Genomic DNA, 22,625 nt, shown 5'->3' on the forward strand with positions numbered 1-22,625 from the left:
AGCCCCCTAGCATCCTGGAGCACTGCTGTTGTGTTTTGGAGTTTGTACGTGCTTTGTCTCTAGGGGCCACTGTAAATATACTTTTATTTATTCACTCCACATAAAATGTAATAAATAAATTATAAAATACAGAAACCAATTATTTACATTTCATACATTTCAACTTTTAACTACTTAAATTTTCAGCTTTTTCCTTTTAAACAAATTTAAAGTGAAACAACACAAAACACTGCAAACCACAACACAATAAAATATAAATTAAAATATGGGGAAAAAAGGGGAAAAAAAGAACGCCCAGATCTTTAATTAAGGGAGTGGTTGGCATTTAGAAATATTAATATCACACTCAACTGACTGCGTTTTATCTTCCCATTGCACTGATGGGTGGACAGTTGTTAGGTGCCTGTGCATGTTGTTTGTGGAGCCGGCTCTATATGACATCCTTTTCTTGCAGACTCTACACTCTGCCTTTGTTTTGTCAGTAAGATTGAAATGGTTCCAGACTTTGCTTCTTTTCTTGGTGTCATTTTCTTTACTGTACCTTTCCAATGTGACGGTGTTGTCTCTTGTTGCTCCCGGCTCTCTTTCGTTCCCTCTCCCTCCTGCTCTTGTTGTGTGCTACTGCTGTTGCAAGTGTAACTACCACCCCGCCCCCTCAGCTCAGTGCAACGCAAGGCTCTGTTTGCCGTCTCTGCTCAGCGCAAACACAAGGGTGACTTGCAGCATGAAGCGAAAAAAAGTGAAAGAGAGGGCAGGCGAAAGGAAATAAGGAGCCGGCTCGCATCGTTCACTTCAAAGATCCGGCTCTAAGAGCCATTTCGTTCGCGAACGACCCATCACTAATAATGACCTCTGCTATCTTAGTTTAATTGGTCACATGACTGCATCACATGACTAAAATGCGTCGTCATTTTTGATGACGCATTTTAGTCATGCTCGCTGTCCACACTGCGACGCGAAAACTGCATTTTCAAATGTATCCGCTTTGGAGAGCGTTTTCAAAACGCTGTTTTCCTTGACCAAAAACTCTGTCTCAGGAGGCCAAAACGAAGAGAAAAAGATGTTTTCAAACAAAAATGTATTACTGTGGACATGGCCTCAGGCCAACCTCATCAGCATAGAATAAACCTAATAAATAAATATTCCTCTTATATCAGCCATAGTTCACATTCCTGAGTCACTTTAATCCTGTTTCTGTGAGGATGACTCTGATTCTCTGTGTCAGTATCTGGGCTGTAATGTTTGTTTTATTGTTGCTTAAAGCAGTTAAAGCAGAAAACATCACAGAAACTAGTCACTAAGACACTCAGACAGTTCCCACTTCAACTCCATCACTCTGAGATCCATCAGGTCAGAAGTGATATTCAGTGGCGACATCAGCAGTGACATCATCCTGGACAAAGGCTGGCTCATTTCCATGGAAACGACAGGTGTGTTACCTGTGGTCAGGGTTAAGACATCAGGACGGAGCACCCATTTCATCCCTAACTCAAACACGGCAATGGCCAAAGGGCGCGGCTAAAAACTTTGAAATATTACTCTTTCTGGGTCACAAAATAAACTTTTAACATGTTTTTAGGTGAGAATGTAGCTGTGTAAACTTCAAATATCTGCTCGATTTATCAAGATATCATATATTTCCAAATGTGCTCCGACGTTTTCGGGGACGTCTGTTACCCGCCAGCTCCATAGCCGACCGGGAGTTCGAGACTCTCTAGAGCCGGCGAGAACAGGGAACTCCTGGCACATCGTTTTCTTTCACTACTTAGGTTAAACATGATATTACATTAACTCTGATGACCCAGCCTGTCTGTGACATACTGTGTTGTATTCTGGTTGTTGGGTGTGTGACTTTGATGTGAGGTTGCTGTGGCCTGCTGCTGCCTAAACACAGCGCTGGCTCATGTTCTGTGCATGAAGACAGCAGCAGCTTGTTTTAACCACAGCACAGAGCTGAGCTGATCTTATCTGCAGTCTGACTTCTGCTTTAAATGGTGTGAAAACAGCTTGTTCACACCTAAAGTGACAAACTGTACGAGACAAAACCTCTGCTGTTTTATCGTCTGCACAACAACTTTAATCTCTGTGAAAGACACGTGGTCAAATTTTACAAGATAATCTCTTTATAATAATACAATCATACATTCTTCATTAATTGTTTTGTCATGAGGAAGTTGTTTAAAGGTGCAGATGAATCATGTTGAAGTTTTTATTCTCCTGGTGATCAGAGAGACGATCTGAAACTGCGACAGTCTGCACTCTTTAAATTCAGGACCATTAAAACCTTTAACAGCACAGTTTATATCAGAAACAGAAGCAAAGATGATGATTACTTACTACGTCATGTATTTGTGACTATAGTTAATGCTGTGGACCAACATGGTGAAGACCCCATAATGAGCAGAGTCATAGTCAGCCTGTGCTCTCTGAGCTGCTTTCACACACTGAGCTGTGATGGACTGAGAAGGACAACTGGGACATTTCACCTTTGTGAGCCGGACACACAGCAGCACGCTAACGTGAGAACAGGAAGTGATGAAGCCGGGCATCTTTCCATAGCTCAACGACCACGTACTCAGTCGACATCCAGACACCATGAAGCCGGCAGCCACCCCTCTGCGCCTCCTCCTCCTCCTCGGTGAGTCCCTCACTCATTTATTTAGAGCAGAGACTCTGACAGCAGCTCACAGTCTGTATATTATAACATAATATAACATATATAATATGTCAACATGGTAATTCATCTATTATTACACAAAACTGGCTAGATCTTTGTATTTATCATCCATCTTCATCACAGTCATGGTGACAGGTTTATGGCTGTTTACAGGGTCAGAAATAATGGCTGTCATGACAGCTTTTTAATAAGAATGAATTAATGACTGGATATTTGTATGACTTTAGAAAAGGCTGCACTCCCAAGTATCAGGTATAAATTCCACTAATTAGGAGTTTCTACAACTTGAGACAGTTTGTGCTGTTAAAACAAACAATACGTCGATTTTAAATACCAAGTGCATAAACAGTATATTTTTTTGTTTTTTGTTTTTTACAGTGATGTGTCAACTCATTTTTAAAAGTAACTGTGTTACATGGCTGGCCTGATCTGAACCTGAGTGATAGTCTGTTATTGGACTTTTGTGCACAGAATCACAGTTTGTCTATAATGAACACCATGTCCATAAGTGCACATGACACCAAGACACCCCAGGTCACAAATGCACAGCCATACTTTTGTACTGGTGTCACCAGATGTGCAGCTGTATGTCTTGTAAAGACAAGAGCTGAGCTGTCAACTGATGACCACTTGGTGGTGAGTTGGATCAGATGGTGGGGGAGGATGCTGAGCAGGCCTGGTTCACCTAAACAGATAGTGAGGGTGTGCTGGGAATGCCTAGCAAAGGCCGCATTCCATGACATCTTCAACTCTAGCAGAACCACATCAGTATTTCAAATGAGGCTGAGAACACTGAGTTTGAATGGGTCACCCTGAGTTTCTTAGGGGCCAATAAGGTCAATTTGACCCCATATACATTAATGTCAAACCACTACTGTGGCACACTAGGTGGCCAAGAAACATGACTGTTAACATAATGTTTGATGTGAAGGCTTTTAAATAGTTAAAAGTTGAAATGTAAATTGTTGATTTCTGTATTTTATAATATATTTATTGCATTTTATGTGGAGTGAATAAATAAAAGTATATTTATGGCCCCCTAGAGACAAAGCACGTACAAACTCTGAAGCACGTGCAAATTTCCCTGCTTGGAATTGTATACAATTGCATTGGATTCACTGCATGAATAAACTTTCTGAATCCTTTATCATCCGCAACAGAAAATAATTGTGGATGATGCTATGCAGATGACGCCGATGAAGCCAGATAACACACACCAATGAGTTAAACTGCAGGAATGTCTTAAAGACATAAAATCTTGGATGGCCACTAACTTTCTGCTTCTTAATTCAAATCAAACTGAGGTTATTGTACTCGGCGCTGAAAAGCTTAGAAATATGGTATCTAACCAGATTCTTACTCTGGATGGCATTACCTTGGCCTCCAGTAACACTGTGAGGAACCTTGGAGTCATTTTTGACCAGGATATGTCCTTCAACGCACATATTAAACAAATATGTAAGACTGCGTTCTTCCATTTGTGCAACATCTCTAAAGTTAGAAATATCCTGTTTCAGAGTGACGCTGAAAAACTAGTTCATGCATTTATTACTTCCAGGCTGGACGACTGTAATTCATTATTATCAGGAAGTCCTAAAAACTCACTGAAAAGCCTTCAGCTAATCCAAAATGCTGCAGCAAGAGTCCTGACAGGGACTAGAAAGAGAGAGCATATTTCTCCTGTTTTGGCTTCCTGTTAAATCCAGAATTCAAAATCCTGCTCCTCACATACAAGGTCTTAAATAATCAGGCCCCATCTTATCTTAATGACCTTGTAGTACCATATCACCCTATTAGAGCACTTCGCTCTCGCTCTGCAGGCCTACTTGTTGTTCCTAGAGTATTTAAAAGTAGAATGGGAGGGAGAGCCTTCAGTTTTCAGGCCCCTCTTCTGTGGAACCAGCTTCCAGTTTGGATTCAGGAGACAGACACTATCTCTACTTTCAAGATTAGGCTTCAAACTTTCCTTTTTGCTAAAGCATATAGTTAGGGCTGGACCAGGTGACCCTGAATCCTCCCTTAGTTATGCTGCAATAGATGTAGGCTGCCGGGGATTCCCATGATGCATGTCTTTATCCTGTCTTCCTTCTCTCACCCCAACCAATCACAGCAGATGGCCCCGCCCCTCCCTGAGCCTGGTTCTGCCGGGGGTTTCTTCCTGTTAAAAGGGAGTTTTTCCTTCCCACTGTCGCCAAAGTGCTTGTTCATAGGTGGTCATATGATTGTTGGGTTATTCCTCTCTATCTATTATTGTACAATCTACTGTACAATATAAAGCGCCTTGAGGCGACTGTTGTTGTGATTTGGTGCTATATAAATAAAATTGAATTGAATTGAATAGTACCTTGTGTGCCTGCACTGGAAAATTTCCTAGAGCCGTGCTCAGGCTGTTTTTCCCCAGCCAAACAAAGAGACTTTTTCCTTTGGACTCTGCCGCTGCACATGTGGTGTGAATCTTGTTTTCAAGCTTAATTATCATTGTGTCCTAGCCAATCCTAGTGCTTCATAGCTGTGTCTTCTTTCTCAGCATTCCTAGTAGTAGTTCTGTCTCGTAGTTCTTGCCAGTATTTAGTTACAAGTTCTTAGTGCTCTAATAGGAAGTTTTGCGTTAGTTTAGTAAATTAAAGAGTCCAGAGGCCAATTGTTTTCCCTCTCATCCTTAGTTCATGTGTAGTGTTTTATTTCCGTTCACCACTTTCAATGTGTGACACTTTTTAGTGCCAAAATAAATCGTTTCTTTTCACTGTACCTCCGAGCATCCTTGTGGTGTCTGCATTTGACCGGTCATGACAGAAGTACCCAGTGAAAATTAAAAATCTTTCAGGTTGGTCAGATTGCAGGTCACTGACAGCCTCATACAGCTTGCGTCGAGCTTCCTTAGCTTCAGGGGGAATGTACACTGCCACAATAACAATGATACTGAACTCCCTTGGCAAATAATAGGGCCTTCACATCTCTGCCATAAATTCTGTCAGCAGAGCACTGCTTGTTGATTATACCTGTGTTGATTTAAACATACAGGCCACCACCGCCGTGTCCTTTTCCAGATGTACCAACATTCCTGGATATTGTGTTGCCCCATTAGCTGAATGTCCACGTGGGAGATCTTGTCATTCAGCCAAGTTTCCATGAAGATAAACACACAGTGTAGGAGCCATATGAGTTGTTCCTTTTTTGGATTAAGAGGGTTGGTTTTAAATGCACACTCTGTATTGGTGCACGGGTGTTGGGCGTGACTCATGGGTGTATCAGGTGATAAATGTGGTTGCAGTCACCTGTTCACCGCACCTGATGTTGATGAGCAGAAAGGAGAAACTTTCTGTTGACCGTAGCTTGAGTGCAGCTTGAGTCATTTTGATGCATTTTTGTATCCAACTTGAGTTTAGTTTAGTGCACTAATTGATGCCATAGGCCAATGTTGTAGCGTGACATATAATTGGTGTAAGTGTCACAATACGGCTGTGTGCAAGCAAGAGTAGGACCCAAACGCAAACTCGCAGAGACAAAAAGTAAACTCAAAAAATACAGCTTTGCTGCTGGCGTGGAAGGGAAACAAAGAACAAAACTAAACTGGGAAAACTAATACGAAATCATACATGGAAACACAGGGAGAATCACACAGCTAAGATGGAGCACACGACACTGACAAAGAGAAACATGGGGCTTAAATACACTGAGGGATAATGAGGGGGAATGAGCCACAGGAGGAGAGCACAGCTGGGAGTAATTAGGCGAGACAAGGGAAGCAAAACTAGAAACATTAACATAGGATATAGACCATGAAAGTAAAACAGGAAACACACTGACTGAACTCAAGACAGGTAAACTTAACAGACTGGGGAGACAGAACATAGGGACCTGAAACATGGGACAGAAAGGCACAGTAGACACAACATGAACATAACGACGCCACAGGGGAAGAGTAAAACAAAACACAGGAACACAGGACCTCTTTCAAAATAAAATATGAAATGTAATGAAACGCAAACATGAACTTGACAACATAAGAACCACAGACATGAAACACATGAAGGACAAGGGAGACTTAACAGGGGTTGGATACACAAGGGGAATCTAATAAACAAATGATCTTATATAACCTAATGAACTTAAACATAAACCATAAACATAAAAAATAAACTAAAACTTAAAACGCTGGGTCTAAAGACCCTGGATCGTGACAGTAAGACTTTGTGAGTTCTTGTGTTTGTGAAATCTGTGCGTTTGTTTAAAAGTTGATCCCATGTGCTGATTTTGTATAGTGGACAGTACCATGTGGAATAAAAGGAACAAATAGTACATAAGTGCATCTAATGTGTTTATTGTTGAGCATCATCAGCGTTCTCATGTTTGGCCTGCCGTGCCCGTTGGGTGGAGGAGCCGCAATACACAGCACGAAGCACAGGCCAAGAAGGTGGTGTGGCAGCAATCTTCCACACCAGTCTATCAGTCAACTAAAGCCCCAGACAGACTTTTAATTCATTTGAAAGCCTGATCCGCCGAAAGGAGTAAGCAGAAAGGAGGGGGGCTTGCCATTCTTGTTAACAGCCGGTGATGCAACCCTGCTCACAGCTGCTGCTCGGTGCTGTTGCCTTTTTAACTCCTCCACTGCTGACCAGTTTCCAACTGGAAACTGGAACAGAACTGTAAAAGTTTTTATGCAGCCAGACTGGGGAACTGAGCTCATGGTTTTATTCCACTTGTCAGACTGCCTTGGACACTGTGGCTCCATTAAAAACCAGACTGCCTAAAACTAAATCTGAGCCCTGGCTGAACGCCATGACCCGAGCTGTCAGACGCGAGTGTCGTCGAGCTGAGCACAAGTCGAAAACGGACAAACTACAAGTGTCATTTCAGATGCTGAAGGACTTTTGGGGTCAATATCAAAGAAGAGTGCGCTCATTTAGTGGTCTATAGTCCACACACAGTCTGAGACTCTGATCTTTCTTTTTCACCATAACAATTGGAGCAGCTAGCTATTGCTAGGCTGAGTTAGCCCAGTCGCAGGCTCTGCTGTACATGCTGGTCGGCCGCTATTTGTTTGTCTCCTGCCATCCTGCATGGCGGGTGCTTAACTGGTGGCACTGACATGGTCAAGATGTCATGCTGGACGACACTGGTGCAACCAAGGTCATTTGGGCCAGTGAGAAGACATCACCATAGGACCCCAGCAGGCCTGCTAATCCCCAACGGGCAACGTGTGTCAAACCGGGGCTGCTCTCAGCATACAGGGCCTGCAAATGGCTTGGCACAAAAGCAGGGGCAGTGCTATCAAGCTTGAGGGCTGCCAAGACCCTTGGTGGGTAATTCGCCAACCCCTCTAGGACTTGCACAGGCTGAAGAACCCCAGCCACGGCACCCCACTTTAAGGTAACAGCTGCAGCCCCAGGGCTAAAGACTCTGATCGGGATGCTAGAGGGTTTGCAAGGCTGCACAACTACGTGAGCCACCAGCACTTGGTGCTTCTCCACAAAACCCTTCATGGGGCTTCGTGGGGCCTATCAGTGGAAGCTGGAAAACCCGAGGGACCACATACTCGCAGCCTGGTTCCAAAACTGTAGTGCGTGCGACCCAGACAACAAGCACCTCGGGTTGAGGGCACAAGCCAAAGCACGGTATCTTTTCATCAAACAGGGTTATCACTTGGCCATAATCTAAGCAGGCACACGATTGGGGCAGGAAAGGGTGCCCCAAGATAACTTCAGTGCCCTCAGCCATATCAGCCAGGATGAAGTTCACATTGTTACCCCTACTCCCCAAATACAGTGCAGTGGGTTCCAACAGTATACTCAGAACGAGCATCACATACACCTTGGGCTGCCATGAGAGTTTTTTTATTCCCTTTTAATTCCTTTCTTTTCTGTTTCTTCTTATTATCCAGACAGCTCACTTTTGCAGCTTCATAACTGGTACCAGTAAAATACACAGCATTGAGTCTGGTAGTCTTCCATGAATCATAAACCCTGTGAAGCAGAGTGCTAGAAGAGGAACTAGCCTTAAACTTAAACTGTTTTAAATGTTCTGCAGTGATGTGATCCAACCCAGAAGCTTTATTATCAGTAACTATGAATGAATTCACATATGTCACGGCTGCCGAGGCGAGCCGTGTGGTGTTGGAGGGAAAGAGGACCCAAAATGCAGGCAGTAGATTGATGATGCAAGTGACGTTTATTTCCAAGTGACGGAGTTACAGAACAGGCAGTGAGGAATGACAAATGACTAAAGAAACCTAAACTGGGAAAACTAAATAACAAACCTGAGAACATACGAAATAGGGTGCGGGGCAGAGAGACGCAGAGAGAGGAACGAAACACCATGGAACACAGACGAGCCGACAACAAGCACAGACCGACACCCACTATATATACACACACAAACAAGGAGACCAGGTAATGACATACAGGTGGGAGCACAGCTGATTCTAATACACAAGACGACCTGAGGATACAAGCTGAACACAATGACAACAGACACAGACCTTCAGAATAAAACAGGAAATCCAGAACACGAACAGGGCACAAGGGGAGGACACAGAATACCAAAATCAGAATAACTAGAACAGAGGACAATAATCATAAAACACAAAACGCTGGGTCAACGGCCCAGCACCATGACAATATACTTCATGTGTCCTTACACTTATTGTGTCATTACTCATGTCAGAATTGTCCTCATATGATTCACTTTTTATACAGTAAAACAACGCGCTGTAATGCTCTCCTGACAGGGTTTTGTAGGCGGACTCAGGCGCAGACCAGGAGACCTTTGCAAAAGCTGACAGTGCGTTTATTTACAGTGATTTCACCAGGTGATAATATATACAAAGTGTTTGGGAGAGGGGTCCATGGCTCCAGGGTCCGAGGGGGAGGGGAAGGGTCCGAAAACACACTCCACTCTCTCAGCAACGATCCCATTCCTTTGCCTCCAACGCTCCTCTCGCTCACTCGCTCACTCAAAGATACAGGGATGGGTCCAGGGAAGATCTACAAACACAGAAAAATCCACTTACTACAAGGTCGCACGAAGACTAACAGGCTCAGACTTGCAGATCACAGAATAACTGACGCTGGTGGCTCAACGTTCCAGCAACGAGCAGCCAAAGAATCTGCTCTCAGCTCATTTTGAGTTATGAAGCGAACAGCATATTTATATCTGACATTCACACATTTTTTCTGTTCAAATTCTGGGCCTTGTTTAGGTCTTCCAGCCATGGCCCAACATTTATAAGCTGCTCAAGCTTCATCAAGGTACATGGCTACATGTTCTTTCCAGGTCTAATGTTGGGTTTCTTAGGCTTATATTGTTTATCAAACAGTGTAGCACATTCATACAGAGCAGTCACTATATCATCATACATGGAGCAGAGTTCATGTTTATGCACAGCATTCTTACAGTTGACATCCTTGCACAAAACAGCTTCTTTGGGCAAAGAAATGTTGTTCAGATGTATATCGGTATTACTATGATAAGCTAAGACGTCCCCTTCACTAAATGCTGACCAGTCTAATTTTACACTGGTAGCAATATTAGCAATATTATTTCCAGTTGTTGCAGGCATTTGTCCCACATTCACAGTAAAACCAAAAGGTATATGGTCTGACACAGTTACCTCATACCTAATAGTCATGTTTGCTAAAGCTGCATGTCCCTCAGCTGTACAGATACAGTGGTCCAGCCATGATGTACTATGCCAGGCTTCACTTATGTATGTATAGCTGTCTGCAGGCAGTAACACTTTGGTAGACATGATAGGATTGTTAACTTTACAAAAGTGGGCTAAGTGGTTAGCAAACTGAGAACTGGTGTCTGTGAGATCAGCATTAAAATCACCCAAAACATATATGCTGTAAGTATCATTATCTTGAATAAATGCATTAATAAAAGCCAGCCTACTGAGGTATTCCTCCTCATTTTGACAAGATTTATAGGCAGTATAAATATTAAGAATAATAAAACTATTATTATTCTGTGTATATTGTATACCAATACACCAGTCTACATCCAGTCTAATGGGCTTTCACAGGGTCTTTTTTTTGTCCTAAAGAAACTGTTGGACATTATGGACAATGCTGGGCATCGTCTGCACACAGCCATAAACAAACAGAGGAGTCTGTTCAGTGACAGGTTGCTTCTCTCAAAGACAAGAACCAACCGACTCAAAAACTCCTTTGTCCCACACGCCATCAAACTGTTTAACTCCTCTCTGGAGGGGAAACAGGAGGACAAAGGAGGGCGGGAACAACTAAGCTGTAGTGCACTTTTCACTGTGCAATTTTTATTCTATATTCAGCGGTGCAATAGACTCAAAATAGTTGAAATGTGCAATTCCCTGGTTATTCCTATTGTTGGATTTATATTTTATTATTGTCATTTGTATTGGGAAATATTTAGCCATATATGCTTAGAGGTGTATAATCAATTGTGTAGTGATAGGATGTGTGATCCTTAGGAGTCTGCAAAGACTGTTTGCATTCCAGAGTGCTCTTTCATTCACACCCACATCCTGGGAGCATGGGAGAGGTCGTACCTTCTTTTATTGTTTTATGGTAGGATAAACGTAGCTATGTCTGTTTTAGTCTAAGTGCCTTTTGTTTAGATGAACTGCTGGACTTCCAGGCCAGCAGATTTTGGGAAGTTATTTATGGGGTCACAGCTTCACCCCCCACACACACACACATACACAGACAGTACTCTTTGTTCACATGTATATCTATATGAGATATCCTATGTTAATGAACCAATGCATATTCATGTAACCTCAATAAAGAGCAGTGTTACGAGGAAGCAGACGAGAGCAACTGGGGTCAAGCGAAGGAACGGCGCTTGTCGTGGTTTTATCTAATCTAATGTTGGAGAGCATCTAAATTCTCCCTGCTGTCCTCCACGGTGTTGGGAAGGATTATGCAGATGTATTTAGGTGCCTATCAGGTTTTTTGGTCTAATCTAAGTGTTAAAACATGTTCAATTCTGAGCTAACATTCACTTTTTCCTCCAAGACTCTGGAGTCTAATGCCACCTCTCTGCTCACACTCAGCTCCCTCATAACTGTTCTAACTTTCATGTGATTTTGTAATGACTGCAGGCCCCTCAGTGTGACTGTCACAAACATCTGCTTATCTGTTTGGTCATATTCACACAGAGAAAGACGCTCCTCACCTGTGCAGGTACACAAGGTGGTGGAGCCTCTGACCTTTACTGACCTCTGACCTCCTGTTACAGGTGTGTGTGTGCTGCTGCTGTCTGCACCGACTGTTTCTGCAGGTGAGGAGATGGAAGTGAAAACAATCAGTGAGACTCCAACAGGAACACAAACACATTTACTATGTGTGTGTGTGTGTGTGTGTGTGTGTGTGTGTGTGTGTGTGTGTGTGTGTGTGTGTGTGTGTGTGTGTCCTCCAGTGTCTCTGTCTGTCAGTCCAAACCTTCAGCAGGTCTTCAGAGGATCTTTAGTGGATCTGAGTTGTGTTGATGATGGACAGACAGCTGATGGGTGGACAGTGAAGAGGACCAGAGGAGGACTCACTGAGGACTGTGGGAGGCTTCCTGGTTCCTACTGTGTTGTGGATCTTTCTGCTCCCAGTGAAACCTTCTGGTGTGAGGACTCCTCTAGACAGCAGAGTGACAACGTCTCCTTCAGTGTCCAATCAGACACTAGAGGTGAGATGTTCCAGCTGTGTCTCTGTCTCTGTGTGACTCTGCTCTCATTAACTCTGTTTGTCTCTGATGGTCAGAAAAAAGTGTCATCCTGGAGATCCCTGCACTTCCTGTGAGGACAGGAAGTGATGTCATTCTGCGCTGCAGACAGAGGGATGGTGCCACAGTCGAAGCTTATTTCTACATCAAAGGACGTCCTGTTGGTCCTAAACGAGAGCACATCATCACTAACATCCAGCAGGCTGATGAAGGTCTCTACTGTTCTACTGATGAGAGTGGACAGTCTCCTCAGAGCTTTCTGAGGGTCAGAGGTCAGAACACTGACATCACTTCCTGTTTAAAAAATGATGTAACAATGTGACCTGATAATAAACTGACTGAACCATCTTCATCATCTCTCTCCAGAACCTCCCAAAATCATCCATCCTCCTCCTCACTGTCCTCCTCCTCCTCACTGTCCTCCTCCAAGCACCTCCACAAACTTTGTTCCTCCTGTAAAATCTCCTTTTACTTGTCCTCCCTCTCCTCCTCCCTCTCCTCCTCCTCCTCCTCCCTCTCTCGTGGTCCCAGTTGTAGCAGGTCTGGTTTCTGGGCTTCTCCTGGTTCTAGTTCTGGGTTTGTTTCTGTTCCTCTGCTGGAAACTTAAAGGTATGAAAGCTCTCACTCACCTGATATGAACAGGTGTAATCTGATTACTACAGTTATTAGCCATAGGGTGTTTAGACTCACCCATGAATTAAGTTTCCCATTGGACCTTCTGAAATAAATAATTAATTTTACTTCATTTCATACGAGCACTTATATGTTCAGCTGAAAACAGATCTGGTCAGACAGACATTTGTTTAATTTTCTGTGTTTTGTGTTGTTTTATTTTAATCATGTCAGTTTGTGTGATCTGTTTTTAATACATTTGTAAATAACATTGTTTATAGAAAATAAAATAAATTTTTCTTACATGATGCAAAATGATGAGGAGAAAGAGGAACAACTAAACAGGAGTTCTGTTCCTCTAAAAAGAAACAAGTTAAACATACCAAAGGTATCTTTCTATTATCTGGAATCACTTATCCCAACATTGCTGATCATAACAAGCAGTCACACAAAGCTGGTTATCAGCTCGCTAAGTTAGCTTGGGGTTTAACCTACAAATTCACAGGAAAGGGGCGGGGCTTGAGAATCTGATCAATCAAAAAGGGGCATTTCATGGATCACATGATTGTGTTTCAAAATAAAATGATCCCTATAGGGGTCACTTATACAGTGGGGCAAAAAAGTATTTAGTCAGCCACCGATTGTGCAAGTTCCCCCACTTAAAATGATGACAGAGGTCAGTAATTTGCACCAGAGGTACACTTCAACTGTGAGAGACAGAATGTGAAAAAAAAAATCCATGAATTCACATGGTAGGATTTGTAAAGAATTTATTCGTAAATCAGGGTGGAAAATAAGTATTTGGTCAATAACAAAAATACAACTCAATACTTTGTAACATAACCTTTGTTGGCAATAACAGAGGTCAAACGTTTACTATAGGTCTTTACCAGGTTTGCACACACAGTAGCTGGTATTTTGGCCCATTCCTCCATGCAGATCTCCTCAAGAGCAGTGATGTTTTGGGGCTGTCGCCGAGCAACACGGACTTTCAACTCCCGCCACAGATTTTCTATGGGGTTGAGGTCTGGAGACTGGCTAGGCCACTCCAGGACTTTCAAATGCTTCTTACGGAGCCACTCCTTTGTTGCCCGGGCGGTGTGTTTTGGATCATTGTCATGTTGGAAGACCCAGCCTCGTTTCATCTTCAAAGTTCTCACTGATGGAAGGAGGTTTTGGCTCAAAATCTCACGATACTTGGCCCCATTCATTCTGTCCTTAACACGGATCAGTCGTCCTGTCCCCTTGGCAGAAAAACAGCCCCATAGCATGATGTTTCCACCCCCATGCTTCACAGTAGGTATGGTGTTCTTGGGATGCAACTCAGTATTCTTCTTCCTCCAAACACGACGAGTTGAGTTTATACCAAAAAGTTCTACTTTGGTTTCATCTGACCACATGACATTCTCCCAATCCTCTGCTGTGTCATCCATGTGCTCTCTGGCAAACTTCAGACGGGCCTGGACATGCACTGGCTTCAGCAGCGGAACACGTCTGGCACTGCGGGATTTGATTCCCTGCCGTTGTAGTGTGTTACTGATGGTGACCTTTGTTACTTTGGTCCCAGCTCTCTGCAGGTCATTCACCAGGTCCCCCCGTGTGGTTCTGGGATCTTTGCTCACCGTTCTCATGATCATTTTGACCCCACGGGATGAGATCTTGCGTGGAGCCCCAGATCGAGGGAGATTATCAGTGGTCTTGTATGTCTTCCATTTTCTGATGATTGCTCCCACAGTTGATTTTTTCACACCAAGCTGCTTGCCTATTGTAGATTCACTCTTCCCAGTCTGGTGCAGGTCTACAATTCTTTTCCTGGTGTCCTTCGAAAGCTCTTTGGTCTTGGCCATGGCGGAGTTTGGAGTCTGACTGGTTGAGGCTGTGGACAGGTGTCTTTTATACAGATGATGAGGTCAAACAGGTGCCATTCATACAGGTAACGAGTGGGGGACAGAAAAGCTTCTTACAGAAGACGTTACAGGTCTGTGAGAGCCAGGGATTTTCCTTGTTTGAGGTGACCAAATACTTATTTTCCACCCTGATTTACGAATAAATTCTTTACAAATCCTACCATGTGAATTCATGGATTTTTTTTTTCACATTCTGTCTCTCACAGTTGAAGTGTACCTCTGGTGCAAATTACTGACCTCTGTCATCATTTTAAGTGGGGGAACTTGCACAATCGGTGGCTGACTAAATACTTTTTTGCCCCACTGTAACAGAGAAATGATCAGATAGTGATCAAAAATATAGAATAGAATAGAATAGCATTTAATTGTCATTGTAAAAATAGAAAAAATAAACAAAAGAAATAAACACTAGAGTGATATATACAAAAACAAAGAAAGGCACACAATGGAGGACTGTTTCTTTGAAACATTTTAAAAGGACTTGGTCTGAATAGGGTCCATGCATGAGTGGCCTGAGTGATGAGGGTTAGTCAGACCACGGCTCAGATAGGTGGGTGGGCAGGAGTGGGGGGATAACAGTCTGAACTGCCCAGGGTAAGAAGCTGTTAGTGAGTCTGGAGGTGTGAAGTGCTGTATGTAAAGAACATAATAATATTAACCAGAAAAATGTCACATTCTTATAAAGTCAACTGAGATCAAAGGTGCAGAAACTGGTTAAACTGGTGATGTGTGACAGAGCTGCAAAATAAAGATCTGAACAGCAGTGAATGTCTGAGCTCAGTACTGCTGCTGTTTGTTTCTAAGCAACAGCTTCACATTGAACCTGTAAAACTTTAAACTGGATCCTAAGAATCTGTAGCTATGCCCAAATTTAGGGGTAGCATCCTTAAGATAACGCATTTTTAGTCAATTACGTTACAGCAATGTGACGAAGGCTGTCCAAATTTGAAGGCTGCTCCAAATGTGCCCAACAAATGTGTCCTCCTTTTCCCCAGATTTGAAGGATTGGTTGGGTGTATCCTTCGTGCCCCACAATATCCCATAATTCATAGCGCGGCCAGGAAATTCCAGTTTCCAACAATAGCCGCAGCTACTTCATTTTAATATAACTTTTATTACTCTTTCTGGGTCACAAAATAAACTTTTAAGATATTTTCAGGCGAGAATGTATTTGTGTAAACTTCAAATATCTGCTTGGTTTATTAAGATATCACATATTTGCAATAGTGCTCCGATGTTTTCAAAGACGCCTGTTACCCACCAGCTCGATACCTAGCCAGGGTGAGACGAGCGGACTGTGGTGTTATGGAGGTCACAACTGTGAAGAACCTGCAGAGAAGTGTCTCAGATGGATCATCTGCCTCTGCTGTGAGTCTCCTTCATATTACTTCCAATCTTCTCTGTAAACATTTCTCCAAAATTATTACCTCTGTATCCCAAAAGGTTGATTCTGTTCATCTGGATGTAAGGTTTTCAGGGGGAGAAATGTTTCATCAGTCATGGTCTCTGATCAAAGCCCGTTGATCAATAACCATGAATACCATTCACAGAGAGTTGGGGAATGGCTGCAATCGCTGCATTGTAAGATGGCGAAAGATGTAGCCTTAGGCCCCCTCCTCGATTCAGAGATGGTCTTTCCCTTTTAATGTAAATGGCCTCCTTGACTCCGCGCTCAAACCAGCGTTCCTCCCTGTCCATGATGTGAACATCCTCATCTTTGAAAGAGTGTCCACTGGCCTGTAGGTGTAAACAGACTGCAGAGTCCTGGCCTGACGAGGTAGCTCTTCTGTGTTGTGCCATCCTCTTAGCCAGAGGTTGTTTGGTTTCTGCAATGTATTCAATTCAATTCAATTTTATTCATATAGCGCCAAATTACAACAACAGTCGCCTCAAGGCACTTTATATTGTAAGGTAGACCCTACAATAATAGATACAGAGAAAAACCCAACAATCATATGATCCTCTATGAGCAGCACTTTGGCAAAAGTGGGAAGGAAAAAACATCCTTTTAACAGGTTGAAACCTCCGGCAGAACCAGGCTCAGGGAGGGGCGGGGCCATCTGCTGCGACCGGTTGGGGTGAGAGAAGGAAGACAGGATAAAGACAATGTATAAATACTGGCATTCCTCCTGGCACTTAACAGTGTACACTATATTACTCTGTTTGTGTCGGGGGACCCGATCCTTTGGGTGGATCAGTTTTTGGCTACTAAATACTAGAGATGGCACGATACCACTTTTTTTGTCAGATACAATATCATAAATTTGGATATCTGCCGATACCAATATGAAACCGATATATAGTGTATCTTATAATCAATAAAACTTCATTTCACACAATAAGGTTAATTATGGAGTTCCACAGGGTTCGGTGCTAGGACCAATTCTGTTTACATTATACATGCTTCCCCTAGGCAGCATCATTAGAAGACATAGCATACATTTACACTGCTATGCAGATGACACCCAGCTCTATCTGTCCATGAAGCCAGATAACACACACCAATTAGTTATTAGTAATGCTGTGAGGAACCTTGGAGTCATTTTTGACCAGGACATGTCCTTCAACGCACATATTAAACAAATATGTAAGACTGCGTCTTCCATCTGCGCAACATCTCTAAAGTTAGAAATATCCTGTCTCAGAGTGACGCTGAAAAACTAGTTCATGCATTTATTACTTCCAGGCTGGACGACTGTAACTCATTATTATCAGGAAGTCCTAAAAACTCCCTGAAAAGCCTTCAGCTAATCCAAAATGCTGCAGCAAGAGTCCTGACAGGGACTAGAAAGAGAGAGCAGATTTCTCCTGTTTTGGCTTCCTGTTAAATGCAGAATTCAAAATCCTGCTCCTCACATACAAGGTCTTAAATAATCAGGCCCCATCTTATCTTAATGACCTTGTAGTACCATATCACCCTATTAGAGAACTTCGCTCTCGCTCTGCAGGCCTACTTGTTGTTCCTAGAGTATTTAAAAGTAGAATGGGAGGGAGAGCCTTCAGTTTTCAGGCCCCTCTTCTGTGGAACCAGCTTCCAGTTTGGATTCAGGAGACAGACACTATCTCTACTTTCAAGATTAGGCTTAAAACTTTCCTTTTTGCTAAAGCATATAGTTAGGGCTGGACCAGGTGACCCTGAATCCTCCCTTAGTTATGCTGCAATAGACGTAGGCTGCTGGGGGATTCCCATGATGCATTGAGTTTTTCCTTTCCCGACACAGAGTAATATAGTGTACACTGTTAAGTGCCAGGAGGAATGCCAGTATTTATACATTGTCTTTATCCTGTTTTCCTTCTCTCACCCAAACCAATCACAGCAGATGGCCCCGCCCTCCCTGAGCCTGGTTCTGCTGGAGGTTTCTTCCTGGTAAAAGGGAGTTTTTCCTTCCCACTGTCGCCAAAGTGCTGCTCATAGGGGGTCAAATGATTGTTGGATTTTTCTCTGTACCTATGAAGGGCCTTGAGGCGATGTTTGTTATGATTTGGCGCTATATAAATAAAATTGAATTGAATTTTGTATAAGTTCATACTCATGTTTTACTACAAAGTACTACTAGTGACACATACAGGATTGTTACGGGTTTTTGCTTAGGCAGTGGTTGCCCTTCTTGTAATGTTCTTGTTCCTCTATGAATAAAACATCATGAATGGCACATTGTTTAGCTAGCTGTTTATTTTCTCTTGCACTCACTCACTCCTTCTTTGTGTTATTGATTTCTGAGTGCCCCCTTGTGGGTAGCTTCCTCACTAGCAACTATTATTACACTTCTCTCCTGGATCACTGGAGCTTTCTTTAGGTGCATTTGCAGCTTTGACAAATGATCAACATTCAATGATTTTTGATCAGTGGTCTTTGGTCAGTCGTTGTTACACAATGGTGATGATAATTTGCATATTAATGATGATAAACTGACCTTCCAGCCCATTGTTCCTTTAGTGGTGCAATTTCAGTTATTATGCAGATGTACTGATTATGAGGGAAACCTGCAGTTAGTTGAGACTGAAGGAGTCACTTGGATGAGTGACGAAACGTTTCTCCCACTGAAAACATCCAGATGAAAAGAATCAACTTTTTGGCATTTACTTACCTGGATGATTGAGCATGCATCAAGATATTATCTGTGTTTCCACCACTGGATGGCGCTGTGAATTATTGTGGGAACAGCAACCAATCACTGCAGTCTGAATGCTTCTCTTTGGTCATGTGACCATTTGATCTCTGATCAGTGTGTTCTTCAGTTTCAGGCCTGTTTCTGCTGACTGCTGCAGGTGAGCTGATGTTCCTACACCTGTCTGTCCTCATCATGACCTCTGACCTTTAGTGACCCTCAGTGACCTCTGTCCTCCTGTTACAGGTGTGTGTGTGCTGCTGCTGTCTGCTCTGACTGTTTCTGCAGGTGAGTTAAAGGTAAAAACAAACAGGAAGTGAAGTATGAATGAAGGAATTAAGCTAAAGTGTTCCTGAGAGGAGGAACCAATGGGAGCACTCCATTAGGCTTGGACCTTCTCCAGGTGTTTGCTCTGTTTGCATTCACAGAGTTAACAGGAGCTCCTGAGCTGTTCAAGTGTTGTCAAGTGACCTTTGTCATAGTCTTTGTGACCCAGCCTCGTCAGCTTCTTTCAGCATTCAGCATTCAAAAGCATTTAGGATTATAAATTCAACTCAACAGTTTAAAGTGTTTATAACTGCACCTGTAATAAAGGCTAAATTGGGTGCCAATATGTTTAAACATCTAAATGCAATATCACTATTAATTATTAATGCAATGGTAATATGGACATTAGCAGTAAAATAATTTCTCTAATCCCAATACCCCCTATGAGCAGCACTTTGGCGACAGTGGGAAGGAAAAACTCCCTTTTAACAGGAAGAATCCTCCAGCAGAACCAGGCTCAGGGAGGAGAAGAAGGCAGGATTTGTTTTTCACTGTTAGAGTAAATTGTGTGTCACAGAGTTTGTAATTCACATCGTGTGACTCATTTAAATACTGTTGTCCTCAAAGTAAAACCCTTATGAACAGGGTTAAGGTTAATTCTGCCCTAACCCTATGTCACCCTTTTTAACTGAGCAGTCCAAAATCAGTCGAATCCACAGTAATCTGTCATACAAAGTCAAGGAAAAAAAACAATATTTGAGAATCTACTCTTGTTGGGTTCAGTTAGGATCGTAAGGAGACTGGCAGTGGTAACTCAACTTAAAGAAGGAATATCCCTCCACTCAGAATGAGACACTGACAACAACTTAAAGGGAGAAAAGTGATTTGAGTGTATTCAACATTTAAATGGTCCAAAACATAGACATGAACAAAACATTTAAATCATTTCAAACATCTAATCTCAACAATGTACAATACTTAAAGTGTCCATAAATGTATTAGGTAGGCTGTCCATTTCAGTTCAGTGCACTTAGTATTCAGGGTTCTTAGTAAGTGTTAATTGTCTTTAGTCACTGGTTTGCTTTTTGATGCATCAGTTTTTTTGTGTTAAGTGGAATCAGATCTGACCCAAAAAGGAAAAAAGTAACAACATAAAGCGTCTTGAGATCTCAGAAAAACCGTTAATCCAAAAAGAAAATTGCAAAGCGTTGCATCCTACCACCCTCCAAGTGAACAGGTGGCCTTCAGATTGAGAACGTCCTTTCTAGGTACCTCCAGTGGCATCCAGTCCTTAGACGGCACCGCTCAGTCCTTGCAGCAGATTTCTACCACATAAAAAAAAAAAACCAGCCTGCACACAACGTGCAGTGCAATCACTTCACTTGTAAAATAAAACACGAGTTTCTCTAGTGTTATCCCTTTTTTCCTCACACATCACACATCTATACAGTTATTGGCCAATAACAATTTATCAACGACAAAAATACATTTCACTGCAAATCATGAAGCATGAAAAGTGTCTCCGTGGTGTGTTAGCTAAAACTTCACATGTAAGCGCATTAGCCCAGGGAGCACATGTGGGTACGCTAGCATACTTTCCACAGGCTAACACAGCTAAGCAATCGTTAGCAGATTCTAAGACAAACATCACATTTCCGACAAGCATAGTATCCTGACTGGTTTTACGCTCAGAAACTGGACTATGAATCACAACTTAAACTGCAACTGTGAGACTCACCTGGATATTCTTCAAAGAAAACATTAATTCCGTAGCGCAACACGTTACAGGACTGAATCTCCACACAGCTTTGCGCATCTAGCTCCGCAGGCGGATGCAGTGAAAGAAAGTCACCACGCTATGGTGCATTCGCGGTACATGGGAAAACTCAGCACTTAACAAAACAGTAACACTTCAAATTAGAATAAAAATAGAATACAATTGGCAATAAAATAACCATGGGTTACACCTGTCTGGCCAAAAATCCTCCTGTCAGTCACAAACTGAGTCTGAGCCTCTTCAGGAATAATTATAAGTATCCCATCCATTCAGTCACTTCCGCTTATCCTTTTCAGGGTCGCAGGGGGCGCTGGAGCCTATCCCAGCTGTCATTGGGCGCCAGTCTGTCGCAGGGCTAACACACAGAGACAGACTACTATTCGCACTAACATTCACTCACAGATTCACACCTGTGGGCAATTTAGATTTTTCAATTAACCTATCCCTACTAACAAATCTTTTTAGAGCTGCATTTTGTTAACTGTTGTCTGTTTTGTTTTATACTTTGTTATCCTTGTGTGAAGATATTTGTGATCTTTTATCTAGAAAGATGCTATAAAAATAAAGTTTTACTTACTTACTAACTGCATGTTTTTGGACTGTGGGAGGAAGCCGGAGTACTCGAGGAGAACACGAAATTGCACCATCAGGCCCGGGTCTTTCTGTGTGGAGTTTGCATGTTCTCCCCATGTCTGCGTGAAGTCTCCCTGGGTACTCTGGCTAATTATAAGTAATATTATCAATAATATTTAACTAGAGTTCTGACAGTCTAACCTCCACCTTCACCACCTGCAGGTTTGGATCAGATCTGACCCACAAACATGTACACCTGAGGGTCAAAGGTCAGAGCTGTAGATAACAGGCTCAGTGTGGTTAAAGACAGGTTAGCTATATGTGTACTGTATGCAGTACTTGGAGTACAAGAACACTGCCTAACTCCTCCTCTGTGCCCTCTTTTAGGTCCTCCTCCTCTTCCCTGTGAGTCTGTGCTCAGACTCGTCTGCCATCTAGTGGTCTTCTGTCCGTACTTCATCTCCACTGGTCTGCTGCTGTTCATCTGCTGGAGCAGGAAGACAGCGAACAAACCAGCCGTCTCCATAGAGATGAGCCAGCGTGATAGAGGAGGCCAGGGACTGGATGAAGATGGTGATGATGTCACTGCCGATGTCACCACTGAGCATGCCTTCTGAGCTGTAGAGTGTTTGTGTTGAAGCTTTGAAGCTGTGTTTGCTTTGACGTGCCTGAGAGTGTTCAGCTGCTAAGGGTGGAGCACCTGTAATGACTCCACCCTCTGTTGGCTGTGGGACCAATGAAATGTCTCAGAGGTCTTTCTGATGCTTTTACCTAGTTGTAGAGCAGAGGATTCTCCTCAGTCTGGATTTGTAGCCTGCATGTTTCTACCTTCTGATCCTGAATCAGTTTTTGTCTCTTTTCCTGCTTCGTGTGTTTCTTGGCTGATGACGAACTTTGGTGGTGATGTCTGATTTTCAGCCTGCAGCTCCTCTCCACCCTCTCCACCCATTCATATTCATCCTTTCCTGTGATCTGGGTCCATTTCTTCAAAATTATAATCTGGATAAAAG

The 22,625-nt window shown here is 42.8% G+C and overlaps 1 protein-coding gene across 1 annotated transcript; it reads left to right on the plus strand.

Moving 5' to 3' along the window:
* The first annotated feature begins 2,379 nt into the window (after positions 1-2,379).
* LOC146520979 (uncharacterized) lies at positions 2,380-22,625 on the plus strand. The gene is made up of 9 exons (XM_085154423.1): positions 2,380-2,638; positions 11,897-11,938; positions 12,077-12,334; positions 12,409-12,642; positions 12,737-12,979; positions 16,117-16,257; positions 19,129-19,158; positions 19,245-19,286; positions 22,003-22,625. The coding sequence occupies exons 1-9, from the start codon at positions 2,596-2,598 to the stop codon at positions 22,230-22,232; spliced, it is 1,263 nt and encodes a 420-aa protein (XP_085010549.1). The 5' UTR covers positions 2,380-2,595; the 3' UTR covers positions 22,233-22,625.

Source organism: Neolamprologus multifasciatus, chromosome 3, assembly GCF_963576455.1.
Source record: "Neolamprologus multifasciatus chromosome 3, fNeoMul1.2, whole genome shotgun sequence".
In the NCBI taxonomy this organism is placed as follows: domain Eukaryota; kingdom Metazoa; phylum Chordata; class Actinopteri; order Cichliformes; family Cichlidae; genus Neolamprologus; species Neolamprologus multifasciatus.

Coding starts and splice junctions, on each gene's coding strand:
- LOC146520979 (XM_085154423.1), top strand. CDS start 2,596: ATGAAGCCGGCAGCCACCCCTCTGCGCCTCCTCCTCCTCCTCG. Junction 19,159..19,244: donor GTTTCTGCTGACTGCTGCAG/GTGAGCTGATGT, acceptor CTCCTGTTACAG/GTGTGTGTGTGCTGCTGCTG. Junction 19,287..22,002: donor TGCTCTGACTGTTTCTGCAG/GTGAGTTAAAGG, acceptor GCCCTCTTTTAG/GTCCTCCTCCTCTTCCCTGT.